Source organism: Microtus oregoni, unplaced genomic scaffold (genome assembly GCF_018167655.1).
Source record: "Microtus oregoni isolate MIOR12 unplaced genomic scaffold, Mior012 000062F_ref0000492, whole genome shotgun sequence".
In the NCBI taxonomy this organism is placed as follows: Eukaryota; Metazoa; Chordata; class Mammalia; order Rodentia; family Cricetidae; genus Microtus; species Microtus oregoni.
Window position 1 is genome coordinate 9,005,119 of NW_024543872.1, and position 18,669 is coordinate 9,023,787.

General features: G+C 51.0%; 1 protein-coding gene across 3 annotated transcripts in view; it reads left to right on the forward strand.

Moving 5' to 3' along the window:
* The window catches only part of LOC121439643 (otoferlin), a 91,828-nt gene that overhangs the window by 33,787 nt on the left and 39,372 nt on the right, over window positions 1-18,669 (forward strand). For 2 of the 3 annotated variants that reach the window (XM_041640192.1, XM_041640193.1), the window contains 2 exons: window positions 6,027-6,126; window positions 7,729-7,910. In XM_041640192.1, the coding sequence (XP_041496126.1) occupies window positions 6,027-6,126; window positions 7,729-7,910 (282 nt within the window). Of the gene's footprint in view, window positions 1-6,026; window positions 6,127-7,728; window positions 7,911-13,218; window positions 13,264-18,669 lie in introns of all 3 variants that reach the window. The other variant, XM_041640194.1, reaches the window with a different exon arrangement.

The following is an 18,669-nucleotide window of genomic DNA, read 5'->3' on the forward strand; positions in this document are numbered from 1 at the left end:
CACTTCAACCCATCCATCCATTCATCCATCCATCCATTCACCCATTCATCCATCCATTCACCCATTCATCCATACATACATTCACCCATTCATCCATTCACCCATTCATCCATCCATTCACCCGTTCATCCATCCATCCATTCATCCATCCATCCATTCACCCATTCATCCATCCATTCACCCATTCATCCATCCATCCATTCACCCATTCATCCATCCATCCATTCACCCATCCATCCATCCATCCATTCACCCATTCATCCATCCATTCACCCATCCATCCATCCATCCATTCACCCATTCATCCATCCATTCACCCATTCATCCATCCATCCATTTACCCATCCATCCATTCATCCATTCATCCCATCCCACTCGTGCATCCTACCTATGCATTCATCTCATTCATCACTTCAACCCATTCACCTACCCATCTACTAACCCACCATGCTAGCCATGGTGCTTGCTAAAATGAGGGGATCAAGGCACAGTCCCTGTCCTCAAGAAATTGTTTGTCATGTGAAGAGGAGAGACACATGAGGACCAGGCTGTATCACTAGAAAAGCAAACAGCTGGAAGAGTTGGTACTCTCCCACACCCATGCTATCTCAGGAAGCAGTGAGTGCCAACACTGGGAAAGGTGAGCTGAACAGACCCCTTGTAGAGGGTGGGGTTCTGGTCTGCTGGCAGGACCACAGAAAATACGATTAGGGCACTGAGGACTTCTCTCTGTCTCCAGAGGATCACATCACTCAGTCAGCTTCCTCTAGAACCACAATAAGTTTTGGAAAAGCATCCCGCTAGAGACCCTCACAGTAAAGCGTGGCCTTATTATCTGGTGTGAGACACCCCGTGACTCATCAGGCCAGGAGAAGCAGGAGCAAGAGAAGGGCCCAAAGTAGACCGAATGAATGTAGAGGAGAGACAGAATCAGAAGACCCCAGCAGTAAAATCCTCACTGTGCAGAAAGGGAAACTGAGGCTCAGAGGCACGTGGAGGTCATGTGAGAAGATTCTGGAACAGCTAGATGGGATGTACATTTTCCACCTCCTCTTCTAAACCTCCGTAGCTCCCAGCAGCCAGAGCATCTGAATGAGATGGAGGAAGCCGAGGAAGAGATTGCTGAGTCCCTTGCAGTGGAGACTTCCAGAGCAGACAGACCCCGGAGTGCAGAGAGCCCCCATCAGGACTCCTGCTACAAACAAAGGATTTGGAAGTTTCAGGTGCAATGGATAACCACACAGTGAATTTACCAGGCATTAATGCTCATCTTAGGTGTCCTGATATGCCAAGAAGAGGGAAGACAGAAGAAGTATGACACCCTCCCCACTGTGCCCTCCCCCTTCCCTCCCTGTTCTCCCTCTTGCCACTGAAGAGCAGGCAGGAAAGTCACATGGTGCCTAGTGGAGGAGAACTCAGAGACTGTCCAGGCTACTGTTGACCAAGGCCTAGGCTGGAAAAAGAGACACAGACCCAGCCTGATACAGGCCATCTTAGGAGTAAGGCATCTGGAGTTAAGTGGGGCTCAGAACTTCCTACCTTAGAGTTAGGGCCAAAGTAGAGGCTTACCTGGTTCTACCTAGTGGTGTTAGGGGCTTCCAGGAAGTAGAGAGATGGTGGAAAGGAACTATTCAGGGACCATAAGTTCCCAAAGTGTGTGTGGCCACCCAGAACCAGGGCTTCCTCCAAGAAACCTGGGGCTTCCATGAAAATATGACATTCGGATGAGATTCTATGCATCCCATATAGCCTCACCAGGACTTTAAGGGGCAGTGGTTCCTTCCACCAAGGATGCCAGAGTCCCTGAATAATTCAGAAGCTACCAGCATAGTGGACGCCGGACTGAGCCCCAGGCATTTGATACTGGCTCCCAGGGGAAGATGGTAAATTATTTACAGGATTCTGGTGCCCGATTGCCACTCTGTTGTGGTCAGTCTGTGGACCCATCAGCACCTGACACCTCCTTCCCACTGTCTACCTACCTGAGAATCCCAGCTTCTCCCAGGCTCCTCTGTGGTCCCTTTTTCTAGTGGGTGAGCTGCTCAGGCTACATAAGGGATGGAGTCGGCCTGAGTAACTGAGGCCCAGACAGTAGGTTCAGAACATTCTTTATCAATTTATCAATTGTCCATTTCAAAAGTTATTATTTCTATGTTTTTATTTATTTATACTTATTATTTGAGGAAGGGGAAGCTGTTAGTTACACACACCACCACCACCCCTCTCTGGGTGTGTGGCAAGTTCTTTGCTTTGAGAGTGCAAGTTCCTAGTGTCCTGGCCCTACCTCACTCCAGTCACCAACAGGCCCTGGCTCTAGGCAGAGCTTTAAGGATCAGGGACGACCTGGATCTGTTCCCAGAGCCCAGCTTCCAGAGAGGACCAGCTCTGGCTGAACCCTCCGAAGGCAGGCCACACACAACAGCGGCAGAGGAGGCACTGGTGCAGAGAGCTGTGGTATTATAGATCTCTACCTCCACACCAGCATCCAGGGACGTGGGTGGCATCGATACCTTAGAGAGAATTTTAAAAAATTACAAGACTTACAGAGGTTGCAGAACTAGACAGACTCACATAGCTGCCAGGGGCTGGAATCCCCCCCCCCCCGCCCCCCGAGCGACTGCTCAGTGAAGTTACATCTGTCTGACTCCAGAGGGAACGATGGTTTGCATGTCCACAGGGCTTGTCCCAGGAAGTAAGGAGTGGACAATTTGCCAGGAGGTTGGTTTGCTGCGTGTCACAAGCAGTGGTGCATGGGCTAGCGGTGGCAACCTACTGCTGTGTTAGTATTGATGTCACTGTCACCCTTGTGTCTGGAGGAGGCTTGAAAACGTGGTAGAGAGGCCATTTCAGGGATTCGTGCAGATCAAGCTCTCCGCCCAAGCCTAGGATCTCAGACTGTAAAGTGAAAGAGATCTAGAAGACATCAGAGCTCTCTGGACAACTGCAGGGGAATGGCTCCCTCCTGCCCCCTGGGGGGTGTTTGTCACACTGCAGCACCTTGGTAGATCCTAGGGACCTTTGACTATTCTTGGGCCGCTAAGATTGAGAACAAATGTGCCCAGGTTCCGGCACTCAGCAGTCGCCTGGCTGAGTGGGGTGACAGTGGCTGGAAGAACATGACAGCAAAGGCTTAGAGTGGGACAGGCAAGCGGTGTGCCCCGAATAGTGGGAACAATGTCACCTGGATGTGTGGAAGTATGCATGCCCAGGGCCCTACCACCACCACCACCACCACCACCACCACCACTACCACCACTACCACCACCACTTCCACCACCTCCACCACCACCTCCACCACCACCTCCACCACCACCACCTCCACCACCACCACCTCCACCACCTCCACCACCTCCACCACCACCACCACCTCCACCTCCACCTCCACCACCACCACCTCCACCACCACCACCTCCACCTCCACCACCACCTCCACCACCACCACCTCCACCTCCACCACCACCTCCACCACCACCACCTCCACCACCACCACCTCCACCTCCACCACCACCTCCACCACCACCACCACCTCCACCACCACCACCTCCACCACCTCCACCTCCACCACCACCTCCACCACCTCCACCACCACCACCTCCACCACCACCTCCACCTCCACCACCACCACCACCACCACCACCACCACCACCACCACCACAACCACTACCACCACCTCCACCTCCACCATCACCTCCACATTCACCACCACCACCACCTTTATCCAGCAGGTGCTCTAGGACTCAGTAGACTCCTCTAGGCTCTATACCATTAAAATACTGAAACTGGGTGTTCTATGAGTATTTGCACTGTGGAAATTGGTAAATGCTGAATACTAGCAGTGACAATGGGCCTGTGAGGAGTTAGGGGGTTCCCCCCAAGACTCCACATATACCACTGGTTTAGAACCATAACAGTCGGGGCCTTCACAAAACCGGCGCCTTATTTCTTGCCCACTGCAGACTGTTGTGAGGTCTCCAAGCTCAGTGCCCCACCCCTCCTCTTTATAAAGGTGGAACTGAGACTCCCTAGCAATGGCTTAGGATCTCCTGGGGCCCAGCCCAGCACTTGGACCACCCATATGCATCTGGGAGCTAAGGAGAAGCCAAGATGGAACTAGGATCTTCTACAGAACTTCTCTGGAAAGAATCTCAAAGCCCAATTAAACTTTAGCGTGGTGGACAGTTTGCCCTCAGAGAGTTGAGAAACTCAATGAGGCTCTGAGCTTAGGAGGCAAGTACTTCACAGTTGTCCCTGACTGCTGGATCCACCATGCACTCGACACAGCTGGGAGGACTGTGTGTTGGGGGTACATACATATCCATGTGTTTATGTGCACATGGGTATACAATGTATTTTGTCTTCTCTCTGTCTCTCTGTCTCTGTCTCTCTCTGTCTCTCTGTCTCTCTGTCTCTCTCTCTCTGTCTCTCTCTCTCTCTCTCTCTCTCTCTCTCTCTCTCTCTCTCTCTCTCGTGTGTGTGCACACGTGTAGGCCAGAGGTCAACATTTAGCATCTTCCTGATTTCTTGAGACAGGGTTTCTTACTAAACTTGGGGTTCACTGATTCCTCAGACCAGCTGGCCAGGGATGAGTTCTGGGGACTCAGCTACCTCCACTCTCTTCAGTGCTGGAGTTAGAGACAAGCACCATAGCTCCCGCCTGTTTTTAAAAAGACATAGACGCTTGGGATGGAAACTCAGGTCCTCATGCTTGCGAGGCAAACGTTTCACTCACTAAGCCATCTCCCTAGCCCCAGAGTTGGGAAAAGAAAACCAGTGTCCCCTCCACAGCCCTTAGTATCTTATAGGCAGAAAGCCTGTCTGTGTCAGAATCCATTTGATAGTCCACCTCATTCTATTTGTCATTGATTGGTTAAGTCCCTGTCCCCTTTCTTGATCCCACCTCCCTCCTCTACAAACTCCAAGCAGCACATGTCCCCAGATCCAGGTTTTACACACTGTGTGTGCCTCAAAGCCCTGTAGAAACGGTGTATGTGTTCTCCATGGGTCCAGATGGAAGTACCACGTGAGGGCATCTTTCTGACGCCCTGCTGTCTCCCAGGGCAACAGTCTTCCAGTCTCATGGTGGGATGGGATCCAAGTCAGCATCCATTAGACACCCACTGCTGCTCATTCATAATACAGCAGACACTGGGGACTCTGGCATACAGGGAACACCAACAGGAGACTAGACACAGAATGCGGGCTGCTTGGTGGGGCGCCACAAGGAATGCTGGGAACATCCGGGGGAGTGAGCATGTGTTGGGGAGGAGCATGTCATTCATGAAGTTGGAATCACTGGCATGAAAACCAAGATAAAAAAGCTTAAGTGAGGTTCCCAGGGCAGAGACCATCCGTGTCAGAGCTGAGTTCCTGTCACAAAGACTGTGCCTCTCGCCAGTTCTGTGTGCGGACCCCCACTATGCAACTGAACGAAGGGGATTCTGAGGTCCCCGGAGTTCCTGCCCACCAGGAGCTTGCTGTAAATGTGGAGTGGATGGAGGACTGGTGTTGATGAAGGTAGAGGCTTCTACCCCTCTGCTCCAGTCAGGAAGTGAAGGAAAGGAGTGCTTGTGTAGCCAGGAGTCTAGTCTGGGCCTGTAGCTCACTTGCCCAGCATGACCCAGGGTTCAGCTTCACACACTCACACACACACACACACACACACACACACACACACACACTCACCACCACCATCAACAGGACACTCCATGTCTCCCTACCACCTTCCATTATGGCATCTGGAAGCTTCCATACTGCAAGGGACCAGCTACAGTCCCAAGGCTAAATTCCCTGTCTCTACCTGTGGCCATCATTTAGATTTTTTTCTTCTTCCAAGTTTTCCAAGGGGAACAGACCACACATATCCAACCATCCACACTGTAAGGGGTACCCTCACAGACATGCTATCCTAGCCAGGTCAGCCATGGCTCCCAGGCTGCTCCAGGCCCAGTTGAGGGTCTTCACAATTGCCCATCTCCTTGCCAGCCAGGCACTGGCATCAGCCTAGCTCCTCATTCTGTCATTCACAGACTTATTGGGACCTTCCGCATGGTGCTGCAGAAGGTGGTGGAGGAGAATCGTGTGGAAGTGACGGACACCCTGATGGATGACAACAATGCTATCCTCAAGGTCGGTATGCCAAGGGGTCTTAGGAATTTCCCATCACCCAGTCCCCTGGGCCTGTGCAGATCCCACAGAAGATGCTCTAGAGAAGTGGTCCTCATCCTTCCTAATGCTGCGACCCTTTAATAGGGTTCCTCATGCTGTAGTGACCCCCAACTATGAAATTTTGTTGCTACTGTTATGAATCATAACAAAATACCTGTGTTGTCTTATGTTCTTGGGCAAACCCTATGGAAGGGTCATTCGACACTCCCCCAAAGGGGTCACTACTCACAGGCTGAAAACCACTGGTCTAGCGACTGCTCCATGATTGACAAGGGAGGTAGCAGGAGGACGTCAGGGAGATTCTGCCAGAGCCGTTTGGTCCGAATGCTGGTGCTGGAGGTTCTGCAGTATGACTGGGTCTGTCCCAAGTGGAAACTCAGCCTTTCCCACCATGATAACGTTAGGTGAGGTAATGAGGACACCATCTCCTCTCCACTGATGTGGTTTTCCCGTTCGGATCCAGCTCAGCAATGAATCTGAGGTGCCTTTTATCATGCAATGGCCGATTGAGCCTTGCAAGTCCTTCCATGGCAGCAGCCTCCACTTGCACATATGATGAGGCTCCCTTCTGACCAGAGGTCCAACAAGGGTCAGAATCTCATTTTCTGCTCCGTTTGTCCGTTTCTGCTCAAGTCGGCATGGGCATGCATGAACTAGTCAGATCCAATCCACCCTTCAGTGTTCGTCCCAATGAAAGGAGATGGGAGCCCCCTTGATGCCTAGTCCTCAGGCTCCTCTCTGTCTCCTAGCTGCTCTCCAGCTCCTCGGAGGCTACTCACAGGCCACTGGTGTGGTGGTAAGGAATGTGACCCTTGGGGATGATTCTTGGTGAGGCCTACATGCCATCTGCAACGTGTACAAAAGTGTAGTGGCCTCACCGGCTAGTTCTAAGGGGTCAAAGGGCATACAAAGAAAGTGCTTAGAATGTTAGCTAACGTATAAAGAGCCTGTATCTTCCTGCCTCAGTTTTGCTCCACACGAACTAGGGCTGTCCCTTCTAGACATGGTCCCTCCACCCGGGTTCTGTTTAACATCTGGACCCAGATGTGGCACTCCACTTTCTCCAGAAGAAAAGCCCAAGGCAACTCCCCTGACCCCTTTCTCTAGCTAGCAGATAAGGAGTCAAGAATTGGGAGAAGTGCTGACCGCACTAGGCTGAGGGAAACCCAGGACTGGGTCTTCTCTGAGAAGACACGCTCAGTTAGTTTTGTTACTTTGTCAAGGAGAACCCCTCAGGCCAGTACACAGCCTGGTTCTGAGGATGAAGAGGTGACCTATTTGGGGGTACACCGAATGATTCTTTATAGAGGATCCAAAGACCTCACACCCAGGCTTAGGCCTAGCGACCAAGGACAGCCACTTGACTTGGGCACCTGGGAAGAGGAGGGGCAAGCACAAGAGAACCTTGGGCATCAGTCCTACTCAGCCTTTTTTTCCCATCTGCAAACTGAGGCAGGAAGGTCCTCACCTCATCTTCACGGGAGTGAACGTGCCTCAAAGGTGCCACAGGGACCAGGGGACTACTGTTGCCTGCCCAGCTGCTCACTGTCCCTCTCCCTTCAGACCAGCCTAAGCATGGAGGTCCGGTATCAGGCCATGGATGGCACAATGGGCTCCTGGGACGAGGGAGACTTCCTGGGAGACGAAGCTCTTCAGGAGGTGGAAAAGGACAGCCAGGAGACCGATGGGCTGCTCCCTGGCTCCCGGCCCAGCACCAGAACACCCGGCGAGAAGAGCTTTCGAAGGTAAGTGGCTGGACCCCTCTGGCTGCCCACTGCCCCCCAAAGACCTGGGAAGCAGGTGCCAGAAGCCAGTGTTCTGGAAGGCCCTCCAGGCCCGGCTGGGATCAGAGTGTGGGGCTGAGTTGTTAGAGAAATATTTAAGGGTTGAGAAGATGTTGGCATCCAACCCAAGAGCACACGGGAGGCTCTAATCAGAATCGGGGGCCAGGACTGCTCCAGCCCTTAGGGAAGCAAAGGTCTGAGAGATCAATTCTAACCTAAGGGGTGGGGGTCCACAGTCCCTGCCTTCATCAGAGAAATGGGAAAAGGAGACAGGGGAGGCCTTGGTTTTCATAGTCTAAGACCCAACAGTGCCAACCAGGCCCTAGGCAGCCTGACCTCTTCCTTGGCCCAGTGAAAAGATCCCTAGGAGAGGAGAGGCTAACAGACCTGGTCAGGACCTGGCCACCCTCTGTTGAGAAAAATTTGCCTAGGCTTTTCTGTGCCTAAGATTCACATCTCACAAATGTCCTGCCACTTGCAAATGACAGAGGGCTTTGACCAGGCCTCCCCTCCATACATGTAGTGCTTTTACCACAGAGAAAATGCAGTGGCGTTACTTAAAGCTCAGGAGGCAAAATTGACGCTAGCAAAACATCCCTAGACACCTAGGAAGAGAGAGCACCGTGAAAGAGGCTTGAGGCCTGTGCCTGGAGGTCTGGGGTGTTTTGAGAACAAGGGTTTCCCATATCGTTGCAAGCTTCTCCCTCCATTTTCCTTCCTGGAGGAGGTATATTCAACCTGTAATGGAAAACCCACAATGAGCGACATGGAACTGAAGTGCTTTAGGCCAACCTTCTCCCTCACCAGCTTCTCCCCATACCCAAGTTCAACTAAACACCTAGGACTACACGCTTTAGGCAGCCAAATCCTCTGCCACACAAATATCAGGTCCTTTAGCATAAGGCCAAGCCTGAAGTCATGTGTCTCCCATGTCTACATCTGTAAGACGGGAACTGGAGCTACCAGCCCTGCTCCAGCCACCGTCCTGATGACGATCTAAGGAGATATCAGAGGCTATAAATGAGGAACCAGAGGGCCATGGTGGCACACACCTTTAATCCCAGCACTCTGGAGGCAGAGGCAGGTAGATCTCTGTGAGTTCGAAGCCAGTCTGGTCTACAAGAGCTAGTTCCAGGACAGTCTCCAAAGCTACAGAGAAACCCTGTCTTGAAAAACAAAACTTAGAAAATGAAGAGGCAAGTATTGCATGTGGAAGGGCTGATGATAACAGGTTCTTCATCCCAGATAGTGGCAAACATCAAAAATAGATTTAGAAATGGAAGGTGACCATCAACCATGTAGGGCTGGCTCAGAGGGAGTTCTGAGAAGCAGGCCACCCACTGTAGAGAAAGGAATGGGGGTCCGAGTGAGGGTTAGCCCCATTAGGTTGACCCCGACCCTGCCCTCATCAGCTGGCTGACTCCGACATGTCACAAATCCTCTCTGGGTCAACGGAAATAAGTGAGTTCAGAAAGGAGACATGCTGACTCCCCTCCTCTCTGGCCTCCAGCGGGGCTCAGCATACTCAGGAACAGTCGTGAAAACAGCTCTCCCAGTCATTCTTGGTTGAGGGGCTGCCCTCACTAGAGAGGCGGTAGAGTAAGGACACCAGGATGGGGCTCAGATAAAACAAGATGCAAAGGGTACATCTCGGACCCCCAGAGAGTCCTGGTCCAGGAAGGTGGAGCTAAGGGGGCTGTCTGAAGCCTCACTGCATAGCATCCTGGGGTTCTCTCCTCTTTCCATCTCGCTGGACCTTTCCCAGGCTGGAAGAAGGGGTAGGAGGAAGGGTTTCATCTTAGGGATGGGAATTGGGCAAGAGCAACAGCATAGGTAGAGTGTCTAGCTTTCAGTGGGTACCACCGCCCTGGTTAAAGGAGCGTGTTAGGGCACACCATTTCCCTGGAGGTGCCAGCCTAGGCATGGCATCACCTTTGAGATGAATGTCAGCACCTTCTCCTCTCCTCTGGACCTAGCCTTGTAGCGAGCAGGACTCCCTCTGCTCATGTAGTTTAACGTCTCCTGGGCTCTGATCCATCACATGCCACCGAGTTCCTCTGCCCACTTCTCTAGTCTCTGCCCACTCCTTACAAGAGAACCCCAAGTGGGCAGAATACCACCAGGAGACGGCACAGAAGAGTAGCGGGCGTGGAGCCCAAGTGCTGGCTCTGCTGCTTGGAGACACCTCCCCAGATGTAAGATGGCTCGCTCATGCCCACAAGAGAATTAGGAAGAAATGAAGCGCTTACCGTATGTAAGTGATACCTATGGCACATGGAAGGCAGGTTCTCAGCCAGCGTTCTCTCTTCAGCTTCCGTGTTACCTCAACCTCAGCTGGTTCTGTGCTAAGCACTACCTGACCTTCTCGTCCAGGCTTTGTTACCATCTAATTCTCAGCCCACCCAGTGCGAAGGGCTCTCCCAGTGCTGCCCACTGGAGGTTCAGCTAGCCTGAGCAAGAGCAGAAATACCTCCACCTACTCCCCACACACACACCAATGTCCCTGTTGTAAAAACAAGGAATGGAGCCGGGCGGTGGTGGCGCACGCCTTTAATCCCAGCACTTGGGAGGCAGAGGCAGGCGGATCTCTGTGAGTTCGAGACCAGCCTGGTCTACAAGAGCTAGTTCAAGGACAGGAACCAAAACCACAGAGAAACCCTGTCTCGGGGGAAAAAAAAAAAAGGAATGGATTACTAACATTTCCACTCTCAGGAACAAAAAAAAAAAAAATCAATACTCCAAACCATACCTCAGTCTCCGAAAGAGGGAGATTTTGAAAACACACATATTTGCATACATTTGCATGTGCACATGTTCTCTGCATGGTACCCCACTGGATACCACTGGAGTCATATCTTACAAAGGATTGTGTTGCAAAGCAACACAGCCTTCTGCTTTCCCAGGCTCTCTACTATAAGGCTATCTCGTCTTCTCTGCCTCACCTAGACTCACAAGCTTACACACACACATACACACCCCGCCTTCTGCTACCCAGGCCCCTCTGGTGTCCTGGGGATGTCTAGGTAGTTACTTTGTCATTCTTTTAGGAGTAGGTTGTGGCTGGTGCCATCCTTTTTGTCCTGACCATGGGTATCATTCCACTCCAGGGGAAACCTGTAGAACCAGGAAGCCCCTTCCTGTGTCTGGAGCAGAGAGCAACTGGCCGTGTGTGCATAGCAGGGGCCCTGAGAAAGAGGTGCATGTGTGCACTAAGGGGTGGGCATACGTGTGTGTACGTGGTGCAGTACACACTGCCTCATCCCCGAATGCTACTTCATTGGTTCTCATGGGCCCCAAAGAGCTAGGAAACCCTTCCCTGCTTCCCCTCCCCAGGCTGGAATCCAGTATTGCCATGGTTGCCAAGGAGCTGGAGAACTAGTCACAGTCATGCTGAGATTTAGGGGTAAAATGATTCTTGGGATATTCCGCCCTACCCAGATGCTCTACCTCGGGCTGGGGCTCCCACCTTCAGCCCAAGGCTGAGTAACCAAGTGAGGCCTAGTGCTGAGACATGCCAGGGTCTCCGCAGACCTTAGTGTTCCCAAGAGGGCACTGTTGTTCCCTGTCTGTGGATGCTTTTATCAGTTCAGAGACGAACTAAGGAAGAATTGTTCAATGGGGCTAAAAGCAGCTCACTAGAGAATGCTTGCTACAGAGCGGGACTTACATAACTGGCAGGAAACACCAAAAGTACAATGTGGGCACTAGGAAGAAATCCAGGTGTATCTGGAGCTTCCTGGGAGGCTCTGTGGCAATGCAGGCAGAAGGTGAGGTCACTGCTTGCCTGCTGAGTGACAGAGGACAGCCTGAGCCTCCACAACTTTCCATACAAAGCAGGTGGTGTGAAGATGGCCACTCCGTGGGACGACAGCTCAGTTACATTGGTGCCCACTGGCTTTGCAGCTGTTGTTTCTAAGGACAGCAGTGGCAGTAACAGTGGACATAGTAAGATCACGATGGCATTCTTTCTCATATAAATGCCTTTTCCAGACCCTATTTCCACTCTCAGGGAGTGTGGGCCTGGAGTATGGAAGGAGGGAAGAAAACAGAACTCTCCCTGTATCCTGGTAGATGTGACACCTCTCTGAATTCAAAACAAAACTCAGAGAGGGAGAGAGAGGGAGAGAGAAAGAGAGAGAGAGAGAGGAAAGAGACAGAGTCTTAGGTCCCAGTTGTTCAGTATGCCAGTTTCACACACCTGTTGACCCTTGCCAACCCAAAGCCACACACCTCTCTTTTGTAGTCCATAGCAGACACTGACATATTTTCCAGGATCACAGAATGAAAGACAAAAGAAAAAAACCTTCCTTCAGAGCCTGACTGTATAGAAGAAGGAAAAAAAAACAACTCGCCAAACGCAAACATGAGGATGGAAACCAGAGAAATCATGAATGGAGCTGTAATTCTTAAATAGCCCACAGAAACCCTTGCTCCATGGGCACAGGCCCCAGAAGCCCTTGGGACTTCCTAACAGTGGCCCGAAGGTCACCTGAGCTGGGCTGGAGCAGGGCACCGAGTCTCCCTGCTTTCTGCTCTGTGGTCCTGCTGATTTGGGCAGCCCAAAACCTGGCAGTTGTGGGTCTCTTTGAATTAGAGACTAAATATTTGCCTAAAACAAAGGTTAGTCAGATGAATCTGTACTTCAGTTGTGACTGCATGGACCAGGCCTGAACTATCGGGGCACGGCCTCACCTGGGCAAGGTCTGAGGCAGGAGAGTGTGTGAACAGAGAGAGGAGACATCATAATGGCAGTTTTTCTTTATTCTCACTGACGCGGCACAGGGGGGGGGGCTTTAATGAACCTTCCAGTTTCTGGAAACCTCTCTTAAGGAAGACGGGAGCACATCTCTCCTGCTCTGAGACCTTTAGTGGTGGTTTGTTTACAGCACATTGCCCCATTCCTCCATCTTGTAGCAAGTCCAGCACCTCCTCTCAAATAGGCTCCATCCACCCTGTCCCCGGGAGGTCCCCACAGCATGGGCTCTATGCAGTCCTTGGAGGGGACCAAGGGAGAAAGTGAGGGAGGAGAAGATGTTGGGAACCCTACAGCTTTGAAATCACCAGACCTCCTCCCGGGAGAGGAGATGGGCTGAGTGTGGGGCCAGGGCACTCCTATACAGAAGACTTAAAGGGGTCGGTGGGAATAGGGAAGCCCTTGGAGAAAAAAAAATGCGGGGGTCAGCAGGGCCAGGGCAAAGGTTGTGAGCATCTCTGGTCCACACCCTCTCATCCGCATCCCCTTGTCTCCTCATTTCTTCCCTTTACTCAGCAAAGGCAGAGAGAAGACCAAGGGAGGCAGAGATGGTGAGCACAAGTAGGTGTCCCAGGCCAGGGCAAAGCCAGTGGAGCTGGTTCTCTGCTACGGGGCTCCAGGGGGGCGGGAATGGGCTGAGAGGGGCAAAGCCAGTGGCGCTGGTTCTCTGCTGTGGGATTCCAAGGGGGCGGGAATGGGCTGAGAGGGGCAAAGCCAGTGGAGCTGGCTCTCTGCTGCGGGGCTCCAGGGGGGCGGGAATGGGCTGAGAGGGGCAAAGCCAGTGGAGCTGGTTCTCTGCTGCGGGGCTCCAGGGGGGCGGGAATGGGCTGAGAGGGGCAAAGCAAGTGGCGCTGGCTCTCTGCTACGGGGCTGGGGCTCCGGGGAGGGGGAGGGGGCAGGGAGTAATGGGCTGAAGGGCAAAGGCAGTGGCGCTGGCTCTCTGCCAGGGGGCTCCAGGGGAGGGGGCGGGAATGGGCTGAGAGGGACTAGGGGGCGCTGTTCTGGTGGAGCAGCAGGGCACGTGCAGGGTGAGGGAAGTCTTTTCACAAGACTGTGAGGGAGAGAATGGGAGAGGGTGGTGAGAGCCGGGGAAGTGGCCGGACCTGTCCTTTCCACTCTGGATTCTTGGAGGTGGCACCCTCTCCTTTTAGAGACTTGTTCCTCTTTGCTTCACTGACCAGCTCTCTGCACCTATAGATTAGCTCCGTAAGCATTCCTCTGAGGAAGGCTATACAGTGGGGTATACGAGAAGCCAGTCTCCAGCCTAGGCAGCACTGGGCAGTTGAATATACAGCCTTGGAGGTCCAAGAAAGACAATCTCCAGGCACCATGTGTTGGGCAAAACACAAAATCACAGAGAGCCAAAGAGAGATTGCCACTCTTGCGACCCTCACAGTCTCCATTCCCCAAAAGACATGCCACAGTAGGAAGACATAGAACTCTCTGATGGGCTGATCACAAAGACCCAGAAAGATTGGCAGCCTGAGCTGACAGGCTCATAGGTTCCCCAAAGTCACACTGTCGTCTGGAGACTCAAGCATCACAGAAATTACAGTGGTTTAGGTCGTGACAAGTGTCAGTTCAGGGAACAAGGCAGAACTGGGCAAAAACAAGGAATCTAACTTCCTACCCAGAGTTCACTTCAGACCCAGGCAGCTGAAAGGACCTGATTGTACTCAAAGCCAATTGGTTCTTCAAACGCTCTGGTGAACCTGCAAACTCGGAGACGGGAGTCTTTATTTCCCACACATAGAAACTGAATTCCAGAGATACCAGGAGATTTACCCAAAACTGTGGTCCCAATACTTAAAGAATTAGTTTATAGTTGTGTCTACAACAGTCTGAGCTGATCCTCGTGGGTGTGTCTGCATACGTTAAGATCCTGGGGAACTTGGAGACCTCATCCACTGTGTTGCCCAAATCATACTGAATTCTAGGCATGCTTGGAACAATTGCATGAGTAATGACCATGACCACAGAGCAACAGAAGCAGCATGCTGTATGGGGAGAGGGCCACACAGAAAGACGGAGCAGTTTGCCCGCCTCGGAGAAGGGTAGAGTGTGTTCCAGGGCTGACAGAGCCAGGGATCCGAATCCTTGTGTGGATAAGAAGCGATGGCTTTCTCAGTAAGATGGCTCATGGCTCCAGGTTTCTCTGCGGCTGACCTAGGAGGTGCAAGCCACCCTTCTGTTCTCCCTCAGCACTCGCTCTCTCTCTCTGTCTCTTTCTCTATCTCTCTGAGATCACCAGGCTCCAGGTTCCCTCCAGCTCCGCAGTCTGTCAGACTAGCTTGACTCCTATGATTATAGCTGGGGTGATGCAGGCACGTGGTGGAGCCCTAGGACATGCTGCCTCCCTTGCCCTGCTCCATCTTGTCTCCTGCTGTCCCATTACCAGATGAAATTAAGTAAGCTGGGATGTAGTATTATTTTAATGTGTACGGGAATGGGGAATGGAATCTCTAAGATGCAATTAAGCAAATTGAAACTCTTTAGCCTGAGGAAAGAACACTGTGAGGAGAGCTTGCAGATCCTGACCTCGGTGCTGCCAAGGCGGCTGGAGGGAGATCAGAGGGAACAGATGCATGATGAAAGAGAAAATGTAAGGTTTGACCCGGGAAAGAGCAACAGTGCTCCCCATGAGTATGTGGGGCCATGGGGAGATGGGAAATCTACTCTCAGGATCCTGTTTGCTGGGGTTTTGCAAAAAGAATTAGAAACCAGAAAGAAAGAAGGAGCCAGATTCCCAGGGTCAGGAGAAGCACTCACATTCTCTCTGGGTCAGTCTGGGCCAGCCATGTGACTTAGTAATAGAGCCCTTGCCTAAAATGTGTGAGGTCCTGGGACTGATTCTCCAGCTCTAGAAAATAAATTATGGACTGGAGAAATAGATAACTCAGCATTTAAGAGCGCTGGCTGCTCTTCCAGAGGACTTAGGTTCAGTTCCCAGCACCCAAATGGCACTCACAGCTGTTGCGACTGCAGGGATCCAATACCCTCACACAGATATACATGCAGGCAAAACACCAATGTGCATAAAAATAAATGACTTTGAAAGAATAAATAATAGTAAATGCATACATACATACATACACACAAAAACATTTAAGTCAGCCTGTCCTTTACCCACACAGGAAGTGATTCAAATCAAACCATAGTTTAAAATACATTTAATTTTTTTAATATTTTATTATTTTATTTATTTTACATACCAACCACAGTTTCTCCTCCCTCCCCTCCTCCCCCTCCTCTCCCACCTTCCCCCCCACTCCATCCCCATCTACTCCTCAGAAATGGTAAGGCCTCTCATGGAGAGTCAACAAAGCCTGGCACATTCAGTTGAGGCAGGACCAAGCCCCTCACCCCTTAAAATACATTTAAGATTATAAAATTACCTGTAACTGCAGGGATAGGTAGCATCTGTCCATGTCTGAGTATTCAGGAGAGGGAAGCAGGAAGATTAGGAGTTCAAGGCCATTTTCATATTGAGTTAGAGGCTGTGTAAGCAACAAAGCAAAGAAACAATACAGACAGCTCCCAACTCTCACAGATAGTTCGTGAATCCTGATTACCTGAGCTGTGAGTGCATGAGCCTGGACATTTCCAGCTGACGGTGCTTGGCTGGACCGTGAGTGCGACTGTAGTTCATGTGTAGCCATACCCTTCCAAGTCACAGCTTCCAGAATAATCCATAGAGCAAATCAATGAAGCACGCAGGCCACTGGATTTACCTTGGTGCATGTCCCCTGTTCATAATATGCAGCTTCCACCCCTGGGTCATGTGTGCACTGCACAGCTGTAGTGACAGACTTCTGAACTGAGCCATGGAACAAGGTGAGGGAATTGTTGGATATCTAAAGGAAGGGGTTACAATAAACACACTGATTTAGAAGTCTTTTCTCCAGAGGACTGTCAGTCTAGAAACATTCTAACCATGGCGAGCCCAGCCACTGGAAGTAAATGTGATTCTCTATCTTCACCTCCTCTACACTCTTAATTGTCAAGCTTTTCTGTTTGTATTTTTGTGCATGCACGTTTTTGTTGCTGGTGTTTTGTCTTTGGGTCATTACATGTGTTTGTTTATGTGTGTGTAGCACATGCCGTGGCACACGTATGGAAGGCAGAGGACAACTTGTGGTCCTCAGTTCTCCCCTTCCACCGTGTGGGTCCCAGGCATTGAACTCAGGTCACCAGGCTTAGCGGCAAACACTTTTACCCACAGTGCCAGCTCACCAGCCCATTCCTGCTGTTGTCTGTTCATTTTTCAAGAGAGGCCTCATTCAGCAGGCAGTCCCAGGTATGGATACGGCCCAGGTACCAGGGGCATTTGTAGAATGGCATGTCTGTGGTTGTAGAACCCCATTGGAAGAGATGCAAAATTTTAATTCTTAAAAAAGAAACTCCAAAAAAAGAAAAAAGAAGAAAAAAAGAAACTCAAATCACAAGTTAAACACCTGTCTCCAATATAGGTTGATAATCTTTAAAGTTCCATGAGTAAACTAGCTTTATTTTTAAATTGCCCTTCTCAGGGCCCAGTACAGTAGAAAGGGCCTTTTCTATAGCGATTTCCCAATGTATCAATTGATCAGTGTACCAACTGATACATTGGGAAATAGCTACAGTGTACCAACTGATACACTGGGAAATCGCTAAGAACAGCAGCAGCAATGACATCTTGCCTCTGCTGGCCCACGCTGTAGACCAACTAAAGAACAGTGTAGAAGGTACCAGAAGCATGGAGCCCAGACTAGGAACCGTGGAGGTGGGGTCCACCATTACACACATCTGTGCTTTTCATCAAGAAGCAAACACCATTTTGAGACATCCCCAGTCACGTGGTGCTGCCAGCAAGTCTGTTTGCTTCACAGTGGTCACATGATGCAGTCTTTGGGGGCTTTTCTCCTTTGAATTTTTTCAGGGCACAGTAGAAGTGGTACGGCATTAAAAGTCTTATTTTTACTCCCCGAAATGTTTGTTCTAAAGAATAAAGTGGGTCTTTAATTAAAGAATCATAACTAAGAGTGACCCAGGCCTTGAACTTAATTGGCTATATGGGACCAGCTTTAGAAAGCCATGCAAGTCCTCTGGGCTTCTGGCAGTAGCCCAGATCCCAGCCCCAGATGCAGCGCAGCTGACTTCTCTAAGCAGGCCCTGGTCTGACTCTCAGCTCTGCCGGCTCAGCACCCCTCCCCCGCTGCTGGGGAGATTCTGGCTAGAGCGGGCTGCCATGGTGATGGCATCCTGTAGGTCACACAGGCACAAGACTGGGACTCTAGAAATAGACACCCTGCCATTTAACCACTTGTTGGGGAGAACGTCCCCAGGATGTTTCAGGTTAAGCCAGACAGGATGACCCCTTTCCCGCCTTCAAACAACCAGTTTGATCTGCTTGATGGCATGCCACCCGTAATTTAAGCCTCATCAGTCTCTCCCAAAGTATGGTGAGGCTTGGGTCATTTTTGAATAAAGGACTCTTTCTAAATGAGTTCCCATTGTGGCTATGGTCCTGCTGCCTCTCCCTGGTGTTCCTTTTGGTCACCGTGGATTCATGTTCAGAGAGGTCCTGATCACGGAGACAGTGCAGCCAGGACAGTGGAACTCCTGCAGGCCTGGGGACATCAGGCTGCAGCCTCTATTGCTCTTACTGTGGGACACGGAGATGATTTTCTCATCTCTGAGCTTCAGTCCTTCACTGGCTGAACGAAGAGATAACATACCCATGCCCTTCGCAATTGCCAGCAGGGTACAGTGAGAAAACATGAAGAAAGGCACTGGTCCACAATTCTTGTTCAAGAACTGTATCCCTTTTTAGACTTTTCATAGTGTGTGTGTGTGTGTGTGTGTGTGTGTGTGTGTGTGTGTTATTTACTTCCCCTTAATGTAGCTCAGAGACAGAGTCCTTCAGAGTCCTTGCCTATCATGCAAGGCCCAGGTTTAATTCCTGCCAGTAGAGTTTGATAGTAAATG